At 37.0% G+C, this 22854-nt stretch overlaps 1 protein-coding gene across 10 annotated transcripts in view; it reads left to right on the top strand.

The window, feature by feature from the left end:
• KATNAL1 (katanin catalytic subunit A1 like 1) overlaps positions 1–17892 on the top strand; it is a 77812-nt gene extending 59920 nt beyond the window's left edge. For all 10 annotated transcript variants that reach the window (XM_045978405.1, XM_045978395.1, XM_045978400.1 and 7 more), the window contains 3 exons: positions 289–423; positions 15475–15601; positions 17175–17892. In XM_045978405.1, coding sequence (XP_045834361.1) covers positions 289–423; positions 15475–15601; positions 17175–17373 — 461 coding nt within the window. In that variant the 3' untranslated portion in view covers positions 17374–17892. The remainder of the gene's footprint in view (positions 1–288; positions 424–15474; positions 15602–17174) is intronic.
• Positions 17893–22854: the final 4962 nt, after the last annotated feature.

The following is a 22854-nucleotide window of genomic DNA, read 5'->3' as shown; positions in this document are numbered from 1 at the left end:
TGCCTTTTCTTTTCAAAGCAACTATACACTCATTTTCTTACAGGAAAAAAGAAGGTTTTTCGTACTGGATTAGACTCCTGTAATAGATGTTATGAATTCTATTACCTCCTTGTTTTATAGTCATCTGTTGATGTGTCTGGTTCTGCCACCGTACAGAGGTCAGAAGGACTGCATTATTTTCATCATTGAGCATATGACAAAGCCTCTGGCAGATGTTTAGAAATGTTGTTGAATGACAGAATAAAGGACTGTAAGAAAAATGCCTTCTTTCCCCTTTATTGTGTATAGGAGTTGGAGGAGCTTTAGAGAATGATGATCCTTCCAAAATGGTTATGGTATTGGCTGCTACTAATTTCCCATGGGACATTGATGAAGCTCTGAGAAGGAGACTAGAAAAAAGGATATATATACCTCTCCCAACAGGTATGATGCCTTCCTTTTACTATATCTGTATGTTGGGTTTTTTCTTTTACTTCCTGTTAACCTTTTTCTGTTTCTGTAAGTTTTTAATCCTTTGGCATTCTGCTTAAAGTTTATGGCATCACAAAACAGTTTGTAGTAGATGGAAAGAGAGGCCACAGTAGTACTCCACTGAAGTTCCTTACATTTCAGAGCAGTTCCTACATTCAGAGCAGTATTCGCGTTAATAAATTTGATAGGATATCCAAAGTTTTACTTTTAAATTTAAAGTCGTCATTAAATTTTTATTTATTTATTTATTTTTTTTAATCAGAAAGTGAGCACAAGCCAGGGGGGAAGTGGCAGGCAGAGGGAGAAGCAGACTCCCTGCTGAGCAAGGAGCCTGATATGGGACTTGATCCCAGGACGTTAGGATCATGACCTGAGCTGAGGGCAGCCTCTTAACCGGCTGAACCACCCAGGTGTCCCATAAAGTCCTCCTTAAATTTTAAGTGACTAAAAATAAAGATCTCTTGGGATTTTCTTAAAAATATGCTGTCTTGAAAAATATAACTTCATCCTATTGATGACTTGAAATTTTCATAAGTGACTACTTTTCTTTTCATATTAAAATATACATGGAATTGAATGGATAAATCTTAAGTGTGTAATTTGGTGAGTTTTGACAAGTGAATACCCCTGTTTAATCAATACCTTACTCAAGATGTAAGATAGTCTGACCCAAGGAAGTTTCTATGTGCCTCCTACCAGTTAATTCAAACCCTCAGTAGATATTACCTTTCCTGATTTTTATCACCATAGATTAGTTTTACCTATTATTAAATTTCATATAAATGGAATCATAACATGTGTACTCTCATGTGTCTGTTACTTTCACTCAACATAATGTTTTGAGACTCATCCATATGGTTACATGTATTGGTGGTTTATTCTTGATAGGATTATGTCACAATTTATTCCTTTTTTGATGGACATTGGAGTTATTTCTAGTTTGGGGCTATTATGAATGAAGCTATAAATATTTTTGTACAAATCTTTTTATGGATGAATGTTTTCTATTCTTTTGGGTAATATGGCTGAGAATAGAATGGGTGGGTCCTCGGGTACCCAAACTGTTTTCCTAAGTGGTTATACCATTTTACACTTTCACCATAAATCAGTGAGAATTCCAGTATTTTCATATCTTTGCCAACATTCGGTATGGTCAATACTACTAAGTCTGAAATACTATCTCATTGCATTTCTCTGGTGACTGATGGTGTGGAGTGCCTTTTTGTGTACCTCTTGGTCATTGGTATATCTTTTGTGCAGTGTCTTTTCAAGTCCTTTGCTCAGTTTTCAATTGGTTTATTTGTTGTTTTATTAATGCTGTATAGTTCTTCATCAGGTACATGCATTGTGAATATTTTCCTCCAGTTTGGTTTGCCTTTCAATTTTCTTTATGATGTCTATTGATAAGCAAAAGTTTTAATTTTGGTGATGTTCTCTTGTCAAGTTTTTCTTTTATGTATAGATTAGGAAATCTTTGCTTACCCCAAAGGGCAAAGGTTTTCTCCTGTTTTTCTTTTAGAAACTATAGTTAAATCTCTGATCCATCTTGAAGTAATTTTGTGTATATAATATCAGAGATTGAGCTTCATTTTTTTCATACACACACACTCACACACATACACATACACATACAAATATGTAGAGAGAGAGAGGGAGAGTTGTTCTAGCACTTCTTGTTAAAAGGAGTTTTCTTTTCCCATTGAGTTATTTTGGCACCTTTGTTGAAAATTATTTTGCTGTGTTTGTGTGTTATCTATTTCTCAGTTCTCTGTTCTGTTCCATTGATTTAAAAAAATATATAGGGCTATCTAATCAGGTTATCTATTTTTTCTTCCTCTTTTTTTTTTTTTTCAAGATTTTTTCATTTGTTTGTTTGGCAGAGAGAGAGACAGTGAGAGAGGGAACACAAGCAGGTGGAGTGGGGAGTGGGAGAGGGAGAAGCAGCCTTCCCACTGAGCAGGGACCTGATGCAAGGCTTGATCCCAAGACCCTGGGGTCATGACCTGAGCCAAAGGCAGATGCTTAATGACTGAGCTACCCAAGGCGCCCCTATTTTTTCTCTTTTTTAAAGATTTATTTATTTGATTTAGAGAGAGAGCGCGCACGCACATGAGCGGGGTGGGAGGGGCAGAGGGAGACAGAAACTCCAAGCAGACTCCCTGCTGAGTGCAGAGCCTGATGTGTGGCTCAGCTTCATGACCCTGAGATCAGGACCTGAGCCAAAACCACGAATTGGGTACTTAACCAACTGCACTGTCCAAGTGTCACTCTATTTTTCCTTAAGTAAGCTTTGTCTTTCAAAGAATTTGTCCATTTCTTCTAAGTTTCAAATTGGGATTTGATCTAATAGAAACGTACAAGCTGGACCAAAGGGTTTATATGAGGCTGTTGATTTCCTGTCTGGTTCTGGAGCCTGAAGCCCATAGTGAGGGCAATCAGGAAGAGAAGATGAAGTGGTGGAAACAAGGACAAATTATTTAACCTGTGGGGATGAGCCAGAATCCCATGAAGATAGACTGGAACTCATATTGGGCTCTCATTGCTTCTGAGACTCCCAACTTTGAGGATTGGGGTGTCCGATTATAACAGTATTAAATATACACATGGCTAAGGAGTCAAAAAAGTTGAAGGAGGAGATCTGGCAGAACCTTCTCCATACTAGCAGTCTGAGCCAGAAGATAAGTGACAGTGTGCTTGAGCTGCAAATGCACTTCATGTGCTGAACTTTCTGAGTTGATTCATTTCTGCTGTTCAGATTTCACCCATAATGACTCATGTGGTCCACACTGAACCTGAGCTATGCAATGTGAGTGCTGGGAAACGAAATTACAGCTTAAGCTGACATACTACAAATCTACATACCTTATTTTCTTCTTGTCTGTAGAATCTACAGTAATGTCTCCGTTTTCATTCCTAAAATTAGTCATTTGTATTTTATCTCTATTATTCTTGATCATCTTGCTAGAGATTTATCAATATTATTAATCTTTTAAAAAATCCAATTTTTTGCTCTGTAATTTTTCTGTTGCCTATTTCTTTTCTTTTTTTTTTAAGATTTTATTTATTATTTGACAGAGCAAGAGAGCACAAGCTGGGGTAGTAGTAGAAGGAGAGGGAGAAACAGGCTCTCCTCTGAGCAGGGAGCCCCATGTGGGGTTCAGTCCCAGGATCCTGGGATCACGACCTGATGCTTAAACATCTGAGCCACTCAGGTGCCCCATCTGTTGCCTATTTCATTGACATTTTTTTCTCTTATTTTTATTATTTCTCTGTTATACTTTGAGTATAATCTTTTCTTTTTCTGATGTTAGAAGCTTACACTATTGATTTTAAAGCTTTCTTTTTTTTTTTTAAATATAAACATCTAAACCTGTAAATTTCTCTTTATGCTCTGCTTTGGCTTTATCCCATAGATTTTGCTATAGCATATTTTCTTTACTATTCAATTAGAAATCTAATTTTCCTTTTTTTATTTCTAACTTAATTCCATTCTAGTCAGGGAATGTCAGTTTTTAAATTTTATTGAATTTATTATTCAGCATATAGTCTTTTTTGGTGCATGTTTATTCTGTACTTGTTGATTATAATATTCTATGGTTGTTGGTCAGATCAAGTTAGTGTGATAGTATTGTTCAAATCTTTCAGATTCTTATTTTACTGTTGTTTTTTTTAACCAGTTACAGAAAGTGGGTTGTTAAACTCTTCCAGTATTATTGTGAATTTGTTTATTGTTTACTTTAATTCTGTCAGTGTTTGCTTTATGCATTTTGAAGTTCATTAGGAACATAAAAAGTTACTGGCATATCTTCTTTGCACTTCTGCCGTTATGAAATGTCTTTATGTCTGGTTAGACCCTTTGACTTGATGTTTACTTTTGATGTTACCATAGCCTCACCATCTTTCTTTTGCTTATCGTTTGCTTTGATATATCTGCTTTCTTCCTTGAGTTTTCACCCTGTCCTTAAATTTGCAGTGCAGTTCTTGTAGATAGTATACAATTGGGTCTGGTTATTTATCTGTTTATTTCTTCTTTTTAATTGGGGTATTTAGTCCATTTAAATACAATGTGATCATTGATATGGGTGTGTTTAAATGTGCCATCTTCTTATTTTCCCTTTTGTTTCTCTGGACCTCTTTTCCTAATTTCTTTTGATAATTCACTATTTTTTAGTATCCACTTTAATTCCTTTAATGAATTTTTACCTATACCTGTTTTTTTTTTAAGCAGTTGATCTAGGAATTAACAGTATGCAACTTATGTAACTTTTCACAGTTGACTTGAAGTGTACTATTTCATGTAAAATTTAAGAACTGTTTGCCTCCCCCCACCAAGCCTTTGTGCTATTTTGTCATGTGTTTTATACCTACATTCATAAAGATCCCACAATATAATGAGATTTAAATTGTCAGTTTAAACTTCAACCAAGAGAACACAAAAAAGTATTTTCTGTTTGCCTACGTATTTACTATCCCCACTGCTCTGCTTTTCTATCTTAAGGCACAGATTTCCATCTGAGTTCATCTCCCATTTGTCTAGAAGAGTTCCTTTAATATTTCTTCTAGTTAAGATCTGCCGGCATCAAGTTCAGTTTTTGTTATCTGCAGTGTCTTTCTTACACCTTTATTTCTGAAGGATATTTTTAATAAATAATTCTGCGTTAGAAAAAGTTTTTTGTTTTGTTTTTTCTTTCATTACTTATAAAGATGTCACTTTGTCATCTGGCCTCCACTGGTTTCTGATGGGAGGTCCACTGTCATTCACACCATTGTATGTAATGTATCTCTTCCTTTTCTGGCTATTGTTTTTTAAAATCAACTTCATTGAAAAATGATTTATCTATAGTAAGCTTTGTCCACTTAAAATTTGATGATATTGACATACAAGCCATGAAACCATACCACAGTCAGAATGCAGGATATATGTTTCATCCTGAAATGATTTCTTGTGTCCCTTTGCAGCCCATTCTTCTTTGGGGCATTCTTTGGGACTGTTTTAAATCTGCTGTCAACATTCATGTTCAATTCCTTGTGTGAACATATGTTTTCAGTTCTCCTGGATAAATACCTAGGAGTGAGATAACTGGGTCATGTGGTAGTGTATGTTTATAGAAAGTAGGTTGGAATTTTCTTGAGTGGTTGTCCTCTGTGGGTTTGTTTTTTGGGCTTTTTGTTTGTTTGTTTGCTTTTATTTTAGGAAGGGAGGGGCAGAGGGAGAAGAAGAGAGAGAATCTTAAGCACACTCCACAGCCATTGTGGAACCCAATGAGGGGCTTGATCTCATGACCCTGAGATCATGACCTAAGCTGAAATCAAGAGTTGGATGGTTAACTGACTGAGCCACCCAGGCACCCCCCTCTGTGGTTGTTAAGATACTCTGTTTATCTTTTTTTTTCAGCAATTTTACTATGATGTACTCTATAAAATTTTCCTTTTTTATTTATCCTGCATGTATGTTGGACGTTGATATTGTTGCACAGGTCACTGGACTCTATTACATTTTTTTCAGTCTTTTTTCTAATTCTTCAGGTTGGATAATTTCTGTTCATTTATCTTCATGTTCATTGACACTTTCTTCTGCCATTTCTTAATCTGCTTTTAATCTCAACCATTGTATTTTTCATTTCAAACATATTTTGCAAATCTAGCATTTCCATTTGGCAATTTAATATAGTTTCTGTTGCTTTGCTGGGGTTCCCCAGTTCTTTATCCGTTTTGTCTATCTTTTCCTGTAATTCTTGGAGATTTTTCCCATCAAAAGTTGGAGCTTAGTTCCTCTCCCCCTGACAATGTACTGGACTTAGGGATTTGTTTCTAAGGAATAGAATATAGGAGAATGATGCTATAAGTGACTTCCGAGGCTAAATCATAAAAAGGATAGTTCCTGCCTGGCTCTCCCTCTCTCAGATTACATGCTTTTGAGGTAGCCAGCTGCCATACCATGAGGACAAATAGCCTATGGAGAAGCCCAGATGGGAAGAAACAAAAGTCTCCCACTAGCAGCCAATGGAACCAGCTTACCTGTTATGCGAGTTATATACTTTTGGAGGACTATAGGCCTGGCCTGTACATTGACTAAAATTTCATGACAGACCCTGCATTAGTGAGGGTTCTCCAGAGAAACAGAACTCGTAGAGCATGTATATAGAGACAGATTTATTTTAATGGATTAGCTCATGGAATTACAGAGACTGGTAGGTCTAAAGTCTGCAGGGTAGGCTGGCAGGCTGGAGACCCAGGGAGGCATTGATGTCACAATGCAAGTCCAAGGGCCCTCTTGGGCAGAATTCCCTCTTGTTCTGGGTAGATCTGGCTTTCGTTCTGCTTTGGCCTCCAGCTGATCAGATGAGGCCTCCCACATTATGGAGAGCTGTTTGCTTTACTGAGTCTATGGATTTAAATATTAATCTCATACAAAAACATCCTTATAGAAACATCTAGAATAATGTGTGACCAAATGTATGGGTACTGTGCCCAGCCAAGTTCACATAAAATTAACCATCAAAAACCCAAGTGAGAGCATTCTAGCTAAGCTTCTCCCAAATTCCTGATGCACACAGTAACTATGAAGGTAATAAATTATTATGTTAAGCCAATAAGTTTTAGTGTAATATCATATTCAGAAATAGATAATTGATATATGACTTTATAGTTTATTTCAGCTGATTCTTAAATCTGGAACATCAATTTCCATTGGCTGCTTTTTAATTTTCTTAATTATGGGTCACATTTTTCTGTTTCTTATGTGTCCAGTAGTTTTTATTACATGCTCCACATTGTAGGCAGTCTGGATTATGTTGTTTTCCTCTGAAGGGTATTGAATTTTGTTCTGGCAGGCACTCATATTATTGGTAGAGCTTAAGAAAAAGCTACTTTACATTTATTTTCTGTCTATTGGCTAATGCATGAAAACAGTTGCCTCTTTTATGTGTTTACCATAGAAAGACAAGTCTGGTTCCAATTTTTTTGTGATGGCCGGAAATGGAAGCCTCACCTGCGACTTTTTTTCTTTTTTTTAAAGATGTTTCTTTATTTGACAGAGAGAGCACAAGCAGGGGGAGCAGCAGAGGAAAAGGGAGAAGACTCCCCACTGAGCAGGGAGCCTGATGCGGGTCTCAAACCCAGGGTCATGAGATCATGACCTGAGCCGACGGCAGATGGTCAACCGACTGAGCCCCCAAAGACCCCAAAACTTAATTTTTAAAACATATTCCTTAGTCACTTTCATGACTAAATCTCAAGGCTCTGTGATAAAATTAATTGGTAGATTTCTAGCTCATAGGTCTTCTTGTATTATCTTTCCATTAATTCTAATAATCTCATTACTTGAAAAATGTTATTTTTCTTAAAACAGTGCTGAAATTTTGATTGACCTTACAATAATAATAAACTTATTTATTTATTTATTTATTTTTTTAAAGATTTATTTATTTGACAGATAGAGATTACAAGTAGGCAGAGAGGCTGGCAGAGAGAGAGAGAGGAGGAAGCAGGCTCCCCGCTAAGCAGAGAGCCCGATGCGGGGCTCGATCCCAGGACCCTGGGATCATGACCTGAGCTGAAGGCAGAGGCTTTAACCCGCTGAGCCACCCAGGCGCCCCAATAATAAACTTATTTAAAGCAGTAATGAAAGTCATTCAGTTTAGAAGCTTTAAGCTATCCTGGAATATTCTAACCCGCAGAAGCAGCTCCTTATTGCCTGGCTTGCTCTCATATTAGCCACATGAAGGTTTGAAGGGTGGTTTGTTACCACTTCTGATTTAATGTTTCTTTCCTTTTCTCTTTTTTCCCCCTCCTTTTTTTCTTCCTTGTTTTCTAAACCAAATATCTGTATTCTATCTGGTATATTTCTATGAAATCGGTTTTAATTTTACTACTGTGTACAATGATTATAAATAAGAAATTAATACTAATGGGGGAAAATAAAAGTTTTACTACTTGAACTGACATCATTTAAACTTTGGTACTGTGAACTTTAATTCACCATAACGGAGAAAAAAAAGTAACTGGAAAAATAGTCGATGATAGCAATTTTATAAACTGCTGAGGAGAGCTTAGGTATTGGGGGAAAGACATGCTTTGTGATACAAAGGTAGGAATTTAGCTTTCTTTGAAATATTGGAGAAGAAAATAGATTTGGCTGACTGAAGGGCTTTCTTCTAAACTTGTTTTCCCTTATGAAAACGTTATGTCCTTTATAGGTAATCACTTTGGGTGCTTCTCTTTGCTCATTATTAGTCTGAAGGTGTGTACCTTGTGACCATGGAACTTGAGAAATTGCTTTCTCCTAATGTGTATCCAAACAGGTAATCATAATTAGAACTCTGTCTAGCTTTTTCTTTCATCTGTATTAGTTCAATAGGTGTTTATCTAGCTCTTTGCTGTTAGGCACTTATTAGGCACTGTGGGAATATAAGCAATGTATAAGCCTTGTCCTTAGAGAACTCCAGGTGCAGTTAGTTGGAAGGTAGGCATACACTTAACCTAACTGTAGGGAAAACAGTGTCATGGGATCTTAGTGTTCTCCATGGTACTTTTTCAAGTTTTTTAATTTAAAATTCCAGTTAGTTTATTCTAGTGCAGCATAAACTCCAGTGCAGTGTAATACTACTTCCAGGTGTACAACATAGTGATTCAACGCTTACATACAACGCCCAGTGCTCATCACAAGTACACTCCTTAATCCCCATCACCTGTTTAACACAACCCCCCCCCCACCCCGTCCATGGTATTTTGGAGTGGAGAATGAGGAATAATAAATTCTGACCAAAGTGCTTTGGGAAGACTTCATGGGAGAAGTTAGATTTTCACTAATTTTCAGAGAAGAAACAGAAACAAAGGTGTGGTTACTTGAAAATGAACAGACAGCTCTTGTGGCTGGAGCATCTGGTAAAACAGAAGGGTCTGGAATAGATAAAACAATAACCTTTGGAAAAATGAGAGGCCTGAAGGAATGATTTAGAAATCTAGGGTAAAATTAATGTAAAGAAAGATTATATGAAAGTAAAAAAAAAAAAGTTTGAAGGACATTTTATGAACTAAAGGAACCCATGAAAATAAATTTTTAGTTGGAAAAGGAAGGAGGTATAAAAATGAGAATAGATAAGGGGCGCCTGGGTGGCTCAGGGGGTTAAAGCCTCTGCCTTCGGTTCAGGTCATGATCCCAGGGTCTTGGGATCGAGCCCCACATCAGGCTCTCTGCTCAGCAGGGAGCCTGCTTCCTCCTCTCTCTCTGCCTGCCTCTCTGCCTACTTGTGATCTCTGTCGGTCAAATAAATAAATTTAAAAAAAAATGAGAATAGATAAAACTAAAGGCACCCCTGACACCTCAGCTAGAGCTCGTCTTTCTGGAACACTTTCTTCCTTGTGGCCATTCCATGAGGCCTTGGCTGCTCCAGGCGTGGTGGGTTTCCAGATAGTCAGAGTTCATACATACGTAGTAGCTCAGGGCGCCAGGTGTTCCCTGGAATAGGTGGTAGGGGCATCCCTTTTTATAACCTAGCCGCAGAGGCTGTGTAGTATCACTTCTGCTGTACCCTGGGTTGCAACATTTACAGTCCCACCATTTTCAAGAGACTACCTCTGGGTGGCGAGTGGCGAGACCCCATTGTAGAAGCACGTGTGGGATGAGAGAGGCTGTTGCAGCCGTCCTGGTAAATACAATCTGCCGTAGTTAACAAAAGGCAAAATAACAGGCGCAGCTAGAGCCTGGCCTCACACTAAGTCTCTTCTTCCTTTATGCATCTAAATTATAGCAGCAGGCACCTGGTCAGCTTAATGTAGTCCTTTTCCAGCCCCTTTCATTGAATTATATTTTGCTTTTAGAATAACCTCCCTAAATCACTGAAGTGTCATAGAGTCTCTTAGACTCATTTCCTATCCCATCAGGGTCAGAGCGCTTTTTTTTTTTTTTCTTTAAGTTGTAGGTCTTATCCTTCTTAATTGTGTCTATTTGCCTTTCTCAGGCCTCCTTCATACTCTCCTACTTACTCCTGCCACCACTCTGGTACATGCATGCTGCTTCTTACTTCCATGTACTTATTTATGGTACTCCCATTTCCCAGATTGTTCTCTCTCTGCCTCTATTTAAACTTTACTGGGGCCCCTGCCTGGCTCAGTCAGTAGAACATGTGGCTCTTGATCTTCGGATGTGTGTTTGAGCCCCATCTTGGGCCGTGGAGCTTACTTAAAAAGAAGAAAAAGAACAAAAAATCCAGTGGGGTGCCTGGCTGGCTCAGTGAGAAGAAGATATGACCCTTGATCTTGGGGTTGTGAGTTTGAGCCCCACATTGGGTGTAGAGATTCCTTAAATAAATAAAAATTTATGAAAAGTTTATTGATATTTCAAAGTTGACATTAAAGCATGCTAATTCTGAGAAGGCTTCTTTGGCCTGGCCTATCTCCCTTGTGTCTCCCAGCGGTGTCTCACATGGTCCTTAATAAAAGGGATCTGGGTTTTCTATGTCTCCCTTTAATCTTGTTTGTTGGCTAACCACTGGTGATGCTGGCGTGGGGTGAGGAGGCACCGCAATGAACACTTTTGAGTGCTGTGGGCCAGACCTTACATGTATTAACTTATTTAACCCACGCAACAGTCTTAAGCAGTAGATGCTCTTCGTTTCTTTATCTGACATGTGAGGAAACTGAGGCACTGAGGGGTTAAGTATCCCACCAGTGAGGCAGAGCAGGGCTGTGAGCCCAGACAGCCTGGCCCCAGAGCACATACCCGCTATCTTCTTCACTGGCCTGCCAAGTGTGCTTAAGAAGAATTGTTAGTATAAGAAGTGTGTGATCCTTTTAACAATGTCTATTTAAATTTAGAATGTGTACTGACTTGGTTATGTGGCATTTGCAGTTCTTTATTAACATATTAATTTCAAGTTAAATCCTTCAACAATATCATTCAGTTTTATGGAGTCAATAAATCCTACTTGGAATCTTCTAACAAACCACTGATACAACCAGAATTACAAGTTATTTTCCCTCAAATTATAGTGACTGAAGCCTACTAGGCTTCAGTAGCACTAGGCCCTCACTCTGAGCAGGCGTATGCTCCAAAGTTCACTTAAGGTGACAGACTGGAACTTTGTTTCTGTGGGATGATACATTATGTTGAACTTGGTGTTTGAGTTCTTAGGGCGGGCTGCAGTAAAACATTTTGATTTACAAATACAGCGATACTCTTGACATTAGGACTAAGAGCAAAGTGATATTTGTTGGCTAACATTCACCTGCTGTGTGTGGAGCACTATGAAGTCGCACTTGGGTTACGTTCGGAGTTCTTACTGAGGCATCAGGAGCACAGCCACTTTCTGTAACAGCAGACCTAGGGTCTTCCTGTCCTCCCCTTGTTTTTCCCACACCCCTCTTGCTGACCATCTGAGTGCAGGACTTCTATGTCTCTATACCATAGTGAACTCTAAGGTGGGCCTCTTGGCTGGGGATGATCAAAGATAAGGAGCTCCCAAGATTAAGGAATTCTAGAGGTAAAGATTTCTGACTCATGCTCTTTCTTTTTTTTCCTGGCAATCTCAGATAATGCCTGCTTGCTTCTCTTCCCACTGTGGCTTCTCGGCTTCTCTTTGCATTGCTTTGCTTTGTCTTTGCGTGTGTGAGTGAGAACTATAACTTGTTATAGAACCATGTATTAAAATTTAGTTCAGTCTATCCAATAATTGGCAAATAACCATGTAACTACTTTCTAGGACCAGAAATAGAGCATTATCTGACCTTAGAAGCTCCCAGTATATTCTTCCCTAGCATAGCTCCCTTCCTCTGCCCCCTGGTGGTAATCACTGTTATTCCTTTTTTGGAAATAATTTATTTTTTCTTATAATTTTCTCACCTAATAATATCCCCTATTATACCCTAATATACCTAATAGTATCCCCAAACACAGTTTTATCTTTTTTAAAACTTAAATTGAATCACACTAATTGTATTTATTTGTATTTCGCTTCTTTTGTTCAAGTACATTTTTAAGATTCATCCGTATTATGAAATCTAGGTGGGGTTCATTTTTGTTGCTGTATAGCATTCCATTGTATTGGTCAGCTAGGGCTGCCATTACAGAGTACCACAGACTGGGTGGCTTAAACAACAGCAATTTATTTTCTCAGTCTAGAAGTCCAAGATCGAGCAAGGTGTTGTTTCATTCTGGGGTCTCTTTCCTTGGCTTATAGAAGGCCATTTTCTCCCAGTGTCTTTATGTAGTCGTCTTTTGTGTATGTGTCCTAACCTCCTGCTCTTGTAAAGATACCAGTCAGACTGGATTAGGGCCCACCCATATGACCTCATTTTACTTTAATCACCTCTTAAAGGCCCTGTCTTCAAATACAGTTACATTCTGAAGTATTGGAAGTTAGAACTTAACATAAAACTTCAGGGGGGTTGGAGGAGACAGTTTAGCCTATAACATCCATTATGTCATTATACCACAGTTACCCATCATATTATTTGGTAGACAGTTTAACTGTTTCAATTCTAGGCAATTATGAATAGTACTGCTATGAATATTTTTATACTTGTATAATGATAAAAATGCCTGAGTTTCTTTAGGGAGATGGAGCATTCCGTCCATGCAGTGAGTCGCTGGTCAAGTTGCACAGCTGGAACAATAAGAGACAAATCCAGTCTGTCTTCCCACGTGGTGGTTCCGAAGTGGCTGTTACACACCGTACTGCAGCCAGCAAGATAGGAGAGTTCGCGTTGCTTCACATTTTTCCAAAACCTTAGACTTTTTAATTCATATACCAGTCTCTTGGTGTGCAGTGCTCTCTCATTGTGGTTTAATTTTTATTTCCTTCTTTATTAAATAATTTGAGTATCTTTTCCTATGGTAGCCATTTGGATTGTAACAAAATCAAACGGCTAATAAAGGAAGGGATACATAACAAATATCTGTTCATATCTTTTGCCCATTTTTCTGTTAGGTAGTCTGACCTTTAATATTTGTAGGAGTTCTTTAAATATTCTGGATTAAGTAGTTTGCAATATATGTTGTAAATATCTTCTCAAATGCCAGCTTTTGTGTTGCACTCTTTACAGTCTTGGTGAATGGGGGTTCCTAATTTTATGTGCTAGGTTTGTCAGTCTTTTCCTTTGTGGGCAGCTTCTTGAATATATATATAGATATTTATCTATTTATCTATATATCTTAAGAATATTCACTCTGAATTCATTAATATATTTCTTGTTTTATCTTCTAAAATGTTTCTAATTTTGCATCTTATATTTAGAGTGGTAATACATCTGGCACCGATTTTTTTAAAAAAGATTTTTGATTTATTTATTTGACAGAGGGGTGGGGAGCACAAGCAGGGGAGAGGGAAAGGGAGAAACAGGCTTCCCCCTGAGCAGGGAGCCCGATGTGGGCCTTGATCCCAGGACCCTGGGATCACAACCTGAGCCAAAGGCAGACGCTTAACGACTGACCTACCCAGGCGCCCCTGGCACCGATTTTTATGTATGGTATGAGGCAGGATGCAATTTCATTTTTTTCCCAGTAGACAGTAGTTGTTCTGGCATTTTCTCCTACTGCTTGAACCACATGGCTTAAATAGGTGCCATAGTATACGCTTTGATCTGCTTCTGGGCTCCCTGTTCTGTATCATCGATCTATTTGTTTATCTCTGCAAGAGTATTACATTGATTTGAATCTTATTACTTTGTAATAAGTCTTAAATCCTGATAGGGCAGTTCCTCCCACCTTATTGTTGTTTTTCCAGTGTGTCTTGGTTGTCCTTGATTCTTTCCATTTCCATAAACATTTTAATATCTGCCTGTTCAGATCCACAAACAGACCTTTGGGATCTTTACTAGAACGCTTTGAACTCTGTATGATCATTTGGGGGAATTGTCAGTGTCAGAAAAGATAAAGCAAACTTTGGGGAACTGCTTTAGATTAAAGAATACTAAAGAGATATGATAACTAAATGCAATGGGTGATAGATTTTAAGAAAGTTTCCTGGGGAAAATGGGGACATGTTTGTTAATCTGGATTGTGTGTTAGGTGATTCTAATGTACCAGGGTTGAATTTGCTGGTAAGTGTAATAATTGTATGGCCGTCTTTGTTCTTAGAAGGTACACGCTGAAGAATTCAAGGTGAAGTGTTGCAGTGCCTATAGTTAGCTCTAAATTCAAAAAAGGGAGGAGGGAGGAGAGGCGAAGGGAGTGATAATGGCAAAATATTGACAAATGATGAGTCTAGATGGAAGGTAAATGGTTGTTGACTTTTTTTTTTTAACATGTAGATTTAAGGTTTTTCAAAATAAGTTGGGGAAAATTACATTTCATTTTACATATCAGAAAATAATAGAAAGCCAGATGCAACCTAAGTGTGCATTATCTTAGTATGCTGTATTCAATAGAAATGTGACGTTAACACTGATAGTGAGGCAGCAAGCGTAGTTGGTTATTTTAAATAAGTCTGTGATTCATTGAGCTTACACAGTACAATACACATTTCAGTCGTATCGGAACAGCAAATGTCTGTGGGCGGGCTCTCCAAGTAAAAAAAAACCACATTAATATGTGTTTTGTACTAAGTGCTGATTTCCTGTATCCTAAGAAATCTTTTTTCTATATCACTTTTAAAGGTGAGCAAATTGATTCATAGGAGTTATACTCCACACAATCTAATTTTATAAAACTAGACTAAATGTTGCTTTTTACTAAAAGCACATTTGATGCTTGAATATTAATGATTTTCTTTTTCATAAAGGACTACAGACCCTTTGTTTTCACAGCAAGTATCTTCACAATCTATAAGGAAAACTCTTTGAGTTTTGTTTCAATTTCTAGTTATTGCAGCCAAGGTACTTAGGAAATTCAGTAATTCTGAGTCATGCCATGAGTTGGAAATATTAGGTGGACTCACTGGAGTCCACTTAGGAGTCACTTACTGACTCATACTTTAAAAGAAAGTATGATGAGAAAATACATATTTCTCATCTAGATGATTTGTAAAGTAAAACCTCCAACACTAACAAAAAAATCTTCTACAGCAAAAGGAAGAACTGAGCTGCTGAAGATCAATCTTCGTGAGGTTGAACTGGATCCTGACATTGAATTGGAAGATATAGCAGAGAAGATTGAGGGCTATTCTGGTGCTGATATAACTAATGTTTGCAGGTATTTTTTTTTTTTTTTTTAATGATCTGTGACCTTAGATCTTAGGTATAGATTTGGCAGGAGGATTGATCTTAAAGTTAGTATCATTCCTAGCTCTTGCATGAAAGCAGTGACCCATTTCCTTGAAATGATTTCTCATTTGTCTTGTTTCTTTTCTACATAACTTCATGGGTCATTGTTAGATGAATGATTGTATAACAATATGGTCACCTTTTATTTTTTTTTTAATTTAAATTCAATTAGCCAACATATAGTACTAACTAAAGATATACATCTTTAGTTCAGATACAGAGTTTAACAATTCATCAGTTGCGTATAACACCCAGTGCTCATCACATCATGTGCCCTCCTTAATGCCTATCACTGATTACCCCATCCTCCCACCGCCTCCCCTCCAGCAACCCTCAGTTTGCTGGATTGTCTCCTGGGTTGTCTCCCTCTGTATTACTTACCATTCAGTTTTCCCTCCCTTCCGCTGTGATCCTCTGCATTGTTTTTTATATTCCACATATGAGTGACACCAAAGATAAATTTTGTCTTTCTCTGATCTATCCTTTGACTTTGACAAGCTAAGGTCAGTTTAGCCCTAAATTGGAGCCTAGTTGTATCAACATAAAATAATATTAGTTTTGGTTATTATTTTACCACATGCAGATGAGCAAGCAAAGTTGTATCAGTTGAAGCTGGGAAATACATATTTTATGTGTATAAAATATATTCTATATTTCCCTTTCAATGTAGTGACATCATATTTGTAGACAATTCACCTCACTCAATAAGGATTTCCTTTTTTCCCATCTTAACTGTACTTCAGTTGACAGCAGTAGCCTTTCTTTAAAACTGTAGTATCTGTTGTTTCTCACTTTTTGTACTAGTATTTTTCTTACATACATGTAAGTTTAGTGGCACACAAGCTCCCAATAGTTCCACTGTGTAAAATACATATAAAATTTGAAGTTTTGGTTGGGTTGGCTTCCTAGTAGCTTTTTGGTGAGCATTCATTGTCCAGTTCTTGCAGACCTTCATAACTATGTGCAGCTGCAAATAGGATCCGGAGAAGCCTGGTTTAATCCCTTCAGTTGTCCACCAGAGCCCCATGTGGGGCCTCCCCATCTACCCCATGCAGATACATTCGTGTTCCGGAGAAGGAGTTTCCTGGCTTTACCTCCTCTAATTAGATCGTAGACAAACTGTTACAAGATTTGAATTATCTTAATATTAGCCATGTGTTCGTTTTCAGGTGTGTAATTCCATATTTCAAAACTCTACTTCTGCTTCCTAACTTTCTTGGCTGCCTTTGAAAAGCAAGTGGGGAAAAGAAAATTCAGTACTATTGGAGTCCAACCTCGACTAAATTTTAGGAGTCGTTAATAGTACATTGTATGTTTAAGTCATTTGCATCCTGTTTTAACCTTTCCTGAGCCCTCAGACTATCTCTAAAATGGGAAATTCTGCACAGCACCATAAAAACACATAAAATGATCTTTCGAATGTTTTCTCTTAACTTTGTTACAATTGACAGTGTTTAAAACATTTGTATCAGTGTGGATTCATGGATTTTGTATGTTTTTAGGGATGCCTCTTTAATGGCAATGAGACGGCGAATCAATGGCTTAGGTCCGGAAGAGATCCGTGCGCTTTCTAAAGAGGAGCTTCAGATGCCTGTCACCAAAGGAGACTTTGAGTTGGCTCTTAAGAAAATTGCCAAGTCTGTCTCTGCTGCAGACTTGGAGAAGTATGAAAAATGGATGGTTGAATTTGGATCTGCTTGAATTTCTGTCAGTTCTTTCATTTCTGGTATTTTTTATTTATAAAATGTGAAGAAATTCCCTGCAGTTTTTTTTTTTTTTTTTAAACAGGTTTAGAACTTTTCATTGGAGAGGTGCTTCCCTTAAAGGCAAAAAACCTAAAACCACAAAGAATATATATATATATAGTTGGGAAAGAAGAAAAGCTAACAACACAGGGAGCCTGATAGTCTCCCTCACCTGGCTTTGTGCTGGTAATGCCACGTTTTCACGCATTAATTTTGCACGTGCAAAGCAGTGTGTCAGGAGACTAAAGAGCCATCAGTGTGCTCACGTAGAAGCTTGTTTACAAAAGGGTTAGAAGGACTTCTCTTTCTCAGTTGCATTTGTTGGTTTTTTGTTTTGTTTTGTTTTGTTTTCTATTCTTCGCTCTGAGCGTGAGGGACCCATGTATGTTGACTTTTAACATTAGAACTGGATTCATGTCAAATTCATTATTGTTAAAAATGGTGGTTTTGAATTAAATAATTTGTTAAACCTTTAGAATTCAACTGTTACTGTCACAGTCTATCATATAGTCAAATTTTTACCTTCTGTTCTCCCACTGTTTCTTCTATTGACTATCTAATCCTTTATTCAGCTTCATGATGTCCTCATGGCTTGTGGTCTTTGAAGTGTTTTGTCAGGTTGTTTCTCTGGTCTTTAGTATTCGTTGCTGGCCCTTATGTTGGAAGGGTGGGGAGAATAGTATGATTGCATAAGAAGCACTTCTTCATTCTTGAACTCTAGATTTGTTTTCACTTTTCGTTCAGTATGTTCAAATAGATAAGCCTTTTATTTTCCTCAGCTCTAACAATGTTTGATTTTTGCTGAACTTGACTTTCATATTCTAAATAAATACTTTGGTCTTCTAAGGAAGTCCACTCTCTTGTGGCTAATGCAAAACAAACAAAATCTTTATAGTTTTCCGGACAGCTGGTTTAACAAAATAGCATTATACATAATGAGTGATGTTCATTTTAAAATTTTAAAATTATTCCTTGTCTAGGTTGAGAACTTGTACACTACAGGAAGATTAGGATAGGAGTCTGACATGCACATTGAGTTCAACAGGAATTAGACACTAAAAAGAGGCCAGAAAAAGTAGATGGCTTATATCTAATCACAAGTAGAGCTTCCTCGTGTTTGTTTTTTTAAATTATATTTATCCCATTTGGATTGGGCAACCTTTGCTTTAATGGTGATGCTTTTTTAAAATTTGTATTCGATGCTGTCTTGAATTCTCAGTTTTGGAGAGCGCCCACTGATTTCAAACTAAAAATGATAGACTGTTTTAGACACTTAACAAAAAAACTCTTAGTATCTTGCTTTAAGACATTTGTTTCCCCTGTTAGGAATTGTATAATTTTCAGATAACTGAAGTCTGATTCTAAACTCCAATATTTTATATAATGTGATAAATCACCCCTCCTTCCCTCTGGGGCATAGTTTATAAGAGTTAAAATCACAGGACATCATGATTTTTATTTTAATTGAATGAATTCATTTAAAAAATTGAAGTAAGTTTTCTTTTATTCATTAACTTTTAAATAAAGAAATAAATGATCACACTAAGATAATCTTAGACTGTTACCATCCAGTAACATTTTTTTTTTCCCTGAAGTCCTAAGGGCAGCTATTAAAACATGTGTGTTTTGATCGCTAAAACTTGTTAGACTCTTTTTCTAGGTCTTGTGTTACTTGTGTTGGCATGTATTTCTTCTTTTAACACTCTTCATGGATAATAATATGGTAATTGTGATTTTTAAAAAATTACCAGTTAAGTAGTATTTGGACACTCAAGCTTCCTAGAGGCTTATCTTTGGTATGATGGTGAACCAGGAGCACTTTTAAAATTTTTGATTTCTGTTGTTTCTCATTTTGCTCTGTCAGTGGGTGGTGAATGCTTTGTGTTTCTTAACCCCCTTGAAGGATCCTGAGGAGATTGCTTGGGTGTTCTGTCCAGCCTTTACTGTATACTGTACGTACGCTATCTTTATCGCAAGACAGTGTGTTGCCTTACCCAGAATGAGAAAATTGTTGTCTTCTTCTTCTTTTTTTTTTTCTATGTTGCATTATCAGATTAGAAAGATTCAGTTCCTTTACTTCATCTGAAACCTTGAGTGTTTTGGGCTCTGCAGCACAGTGAGGTTAGGACCGAGTTTTGTACAATTCTGTCTTGCAAATATCTCATCGGAAGTTCCTTTGTTTAGCAGGCTTGCATTGGTTGCTTACGGTGTACGAGAGCCTCGGGTGGGAGCTCTGTGGCTTACAGAGTTGGACTAAGCTGGGCAATTCTGACTGGGCACTTTCTATAATTACACTGTGTGGCTTCTGGCTCCAACTAATGAAACGAGTTCAGATTTTAAAAGGAGAGGCACGGTAATCTGTGTTTGCTTTGGAAGATAATATATATAGGTTTTTTTCTCTTTCTCCTTTAAATCTGTTTTAAAATAAGTTTGTTTGAACAATGGAATTATTATAGATCTGGCGATTTTCACAAACCATTTCCCAAACTTCATGTTTATTGTAAACGTGTACACGTGTAATTATGGTAGACATTTTGTTCTTGTTATTACTATTTTTTTAAAGGTACTTAGTGTTGATGAAATGTACTAGACAAATGGCTTTTAAATGTAGGCTGAAACCTTCTAGAAATCCAAGCAGGAAACTAGATGATGGCATCACAGACTTTCCTCTTCCAGTTAGTAGCACTGTAGACATTCTAGCATGATCAAAACACACTTTGGGCTTGGACCTCTGTCTCCAGAAAAAGCAAGACAGCTTGGAAGAGGAAATGTGTTGAGGTCTAGCTGCATAATTAGGGCTTCAGTTGAGCTCCTGAGATAGCAGTTTTTCTGATGTGATATTTGATTGTCAGGGTATAGGGTGAAACCACTAATTACTCAAAAAGTGAGCGTACATATATCTGGTAAATCTGTATCAACAAACATACAGGTTCTTCAAGTAAAAATGTGTGTCTGCAGCACCAGTGTACAACGTAAATGTACACTGTACTCTTGCACTTGGCTATATGTAGCCTGACTCTGTTGAACACGAAATTACTGATAATCCTGAGGTTTTGTACAGCTTGAGTTCACGTGACCTCCTGCGTTGGAAGTTCTTTATAGTTTATACTGTTGAATCTATGATGAGAATTGTAAAATGGTAGCCAGTTGGCATAGTTAGGTTTCTCTCTCCTCCAGCTAGGGTGGAGGATATATATATACTTAGGCAGGTATTTCGTATTGTGTGGGCTTCGGCTCCTTCAGTATTATCTTGATTATTGAGTCCTTTTGGTGTAATAGTAGATTCCCAGTCTTTCTTTTATCTCAGTGATAAATCATCTTAATCCTGTGTGATAGGCCTAAAATGTTAAGGATATTTGCTGGCCTTTTCCAAGAAACGGCCACATTAACTTGAATGAAACATTTTTTAAAAACATTATTTTGTGTCTTTTGTTTCTTAACTGTTTTGATTGTATGATTTTTTTTTCACGTATCACTTAATCTGTGATGCACATAATATTTATGTGAATCTAAAAATCTGTCACAATAGAGAAGAATAGGAATTATAGTTGGAGGGCTTATTAGGGAATAAAAATATTTGAACCCTGAATGTTATAGTCTCATCTCCACTAATTATTTTGCAGAAAAAGCTAAAAACTCTATTATGATTACGATATTTACTTATTTATACTTTCAAATTGGACTTTATTTATTTATTTCTTAAAGGACGTTTGCTTTTAATATTGTTTCTTAATGCAGGAATGGTATGAGTACTTTAAAAATAAAATCCCTTAGATAATAGGTACATTTTTAAGCAAATGCAAATTAACAGTAATTCTTGAAATGTTTACTAGGTTTTTTGGCTCTAAACAGCTCTTTAACTCTGGTATTTCTGAATTTCCAAGTGACTTGTTAATAAAAAAAAAAAAAGGAAAACTAATAAGGTAATGTCATTTATTCTTTTTATTTTACCGTTCTCACTTCTTGATCAGACTTATTTCCTGTATATCTGTAAATAACCCGGATACTGCTTTGTCACCAGCAGTGTGTAGGTTTTATATGTTTGGAAGTCCAGCACAACAAATAAGGAATTCATATAGAAGTATTTTTCCTGTAAAAAACCTCCCACTTGTTTTTGTGCTCATAAAATGCACTTTCGTTTTACAACCTCTGAAATGACTAAATATTGCCCTTTGGGCAACTTGAATCTTTGTGCCTGTTTTTTCCAGAGTCTACCTCAGTTAACCAGGCACAGTTTTGGAGGAAGTGAACTGAAACCATATTTAAATTCCGTTCAGCATCTATGCAGATTTGTTCAAGCACTTTCTTCTCTCTCTTCTTGCCCTCCCTACACTACCTTTTTTTTAAATCTTGAGATTTAAAATATTTGCCTTTGCAAAGCTATATATTCCAGATTAAGCCTCTGTGAACTCTCTGGATGATTCTTTCTCTTTTTGGTATGACTTTGTTATTTGGATCTGTTTCGTTTCAAGGAGCAATTTCAGACATGACACATGTCCCCTTCTTTCCTGTAGCTTCATAAATGCAGACTATTTTGATAACAGTAAAAACCTTGGAATGTAACTGTTCCAGTGTCCATTCTCTAAGAACCTGTGTGTTTTATAAAAACACACAGAAATGGATGCAGGTCTGTTCATGTGTTGGTACGGCAACAGGGAGTCGCCTTGAGTTACCATTTTATGGATGGTTTCCAGCAGATCATTACATGTTAGGATGGTTTGTATATGGCTAAGATTTTTGTTTCAGTGTTTGTCTCTCAGTATTTTGAACCTAATTCAAAGAAAAAGACGTTTCTAAATTGTATTTCTTCAATGTGCTTTTGCGCTGCTACTTTGCTAGTCTCCTGAGCTTAGTTGTCTTTGTGCATAGGTTTTGATTTGATAATAAGTTTCTGGAGTGTTGCTTGTTGCTGTTTTCTTTGTGGTTCCTATTTGATCGACAGTCACTGGTCCACTTACTGCCACCAGTGAGAGTAACAAACCCCTCACTGGTAAGGAATGATGTCTCCCAGAGTTTCCGTTCTTAAAAAAAATCACATATTGTAAACTTGACCTTTTGTGTTTGCCATGATAATTTCAAGTTTGATGGAGGTAATCTAAGAGTGGCTTTTTAATTAATTCTAACGGGTTTAGTAAATACACTTGCCTTATTTATATAACACCATTGCAAAACGGATGTTCTATGTGGTGAATTTTCCAGATGACTGTATCTTATTTTATGAATCACACAGAACTATTTTTTTTAATTCATAGACTTTATTTTTTGAGCAGTTTATATTTACAGAAAAATTCAACAATGAGGAGAGTTCTTCCTCCCTCGACTGCTCCCCTCCACAATGCTTCAAGCCCCTTTTATTAACATCTTGCTTTAGTGTAGTATACTTGTTATACTTGAATCACTGTTGGTACATTATTATTACAAAGTACATAGTTTACAT

The sequence above is a fragment of the Meles meles genome, chromosome 14 (assembly GCF_922984935.1).
Source record: "Meles meles chromosome 14, mMelMel3.1 paternal haplotype, whole genome shotgun sequence".
Classification (NCBI taxonomy): domain Eukaryota; kingdom Metazoa; phylum Chordata; class Mammalia; order Carnivora; family Mustelidae; genus Meles; species Meles meles.
Note: the sequence above shows the minus strand (reverse complement) of the source record. Positions and strands in the feature narration are given on the sequence as shown.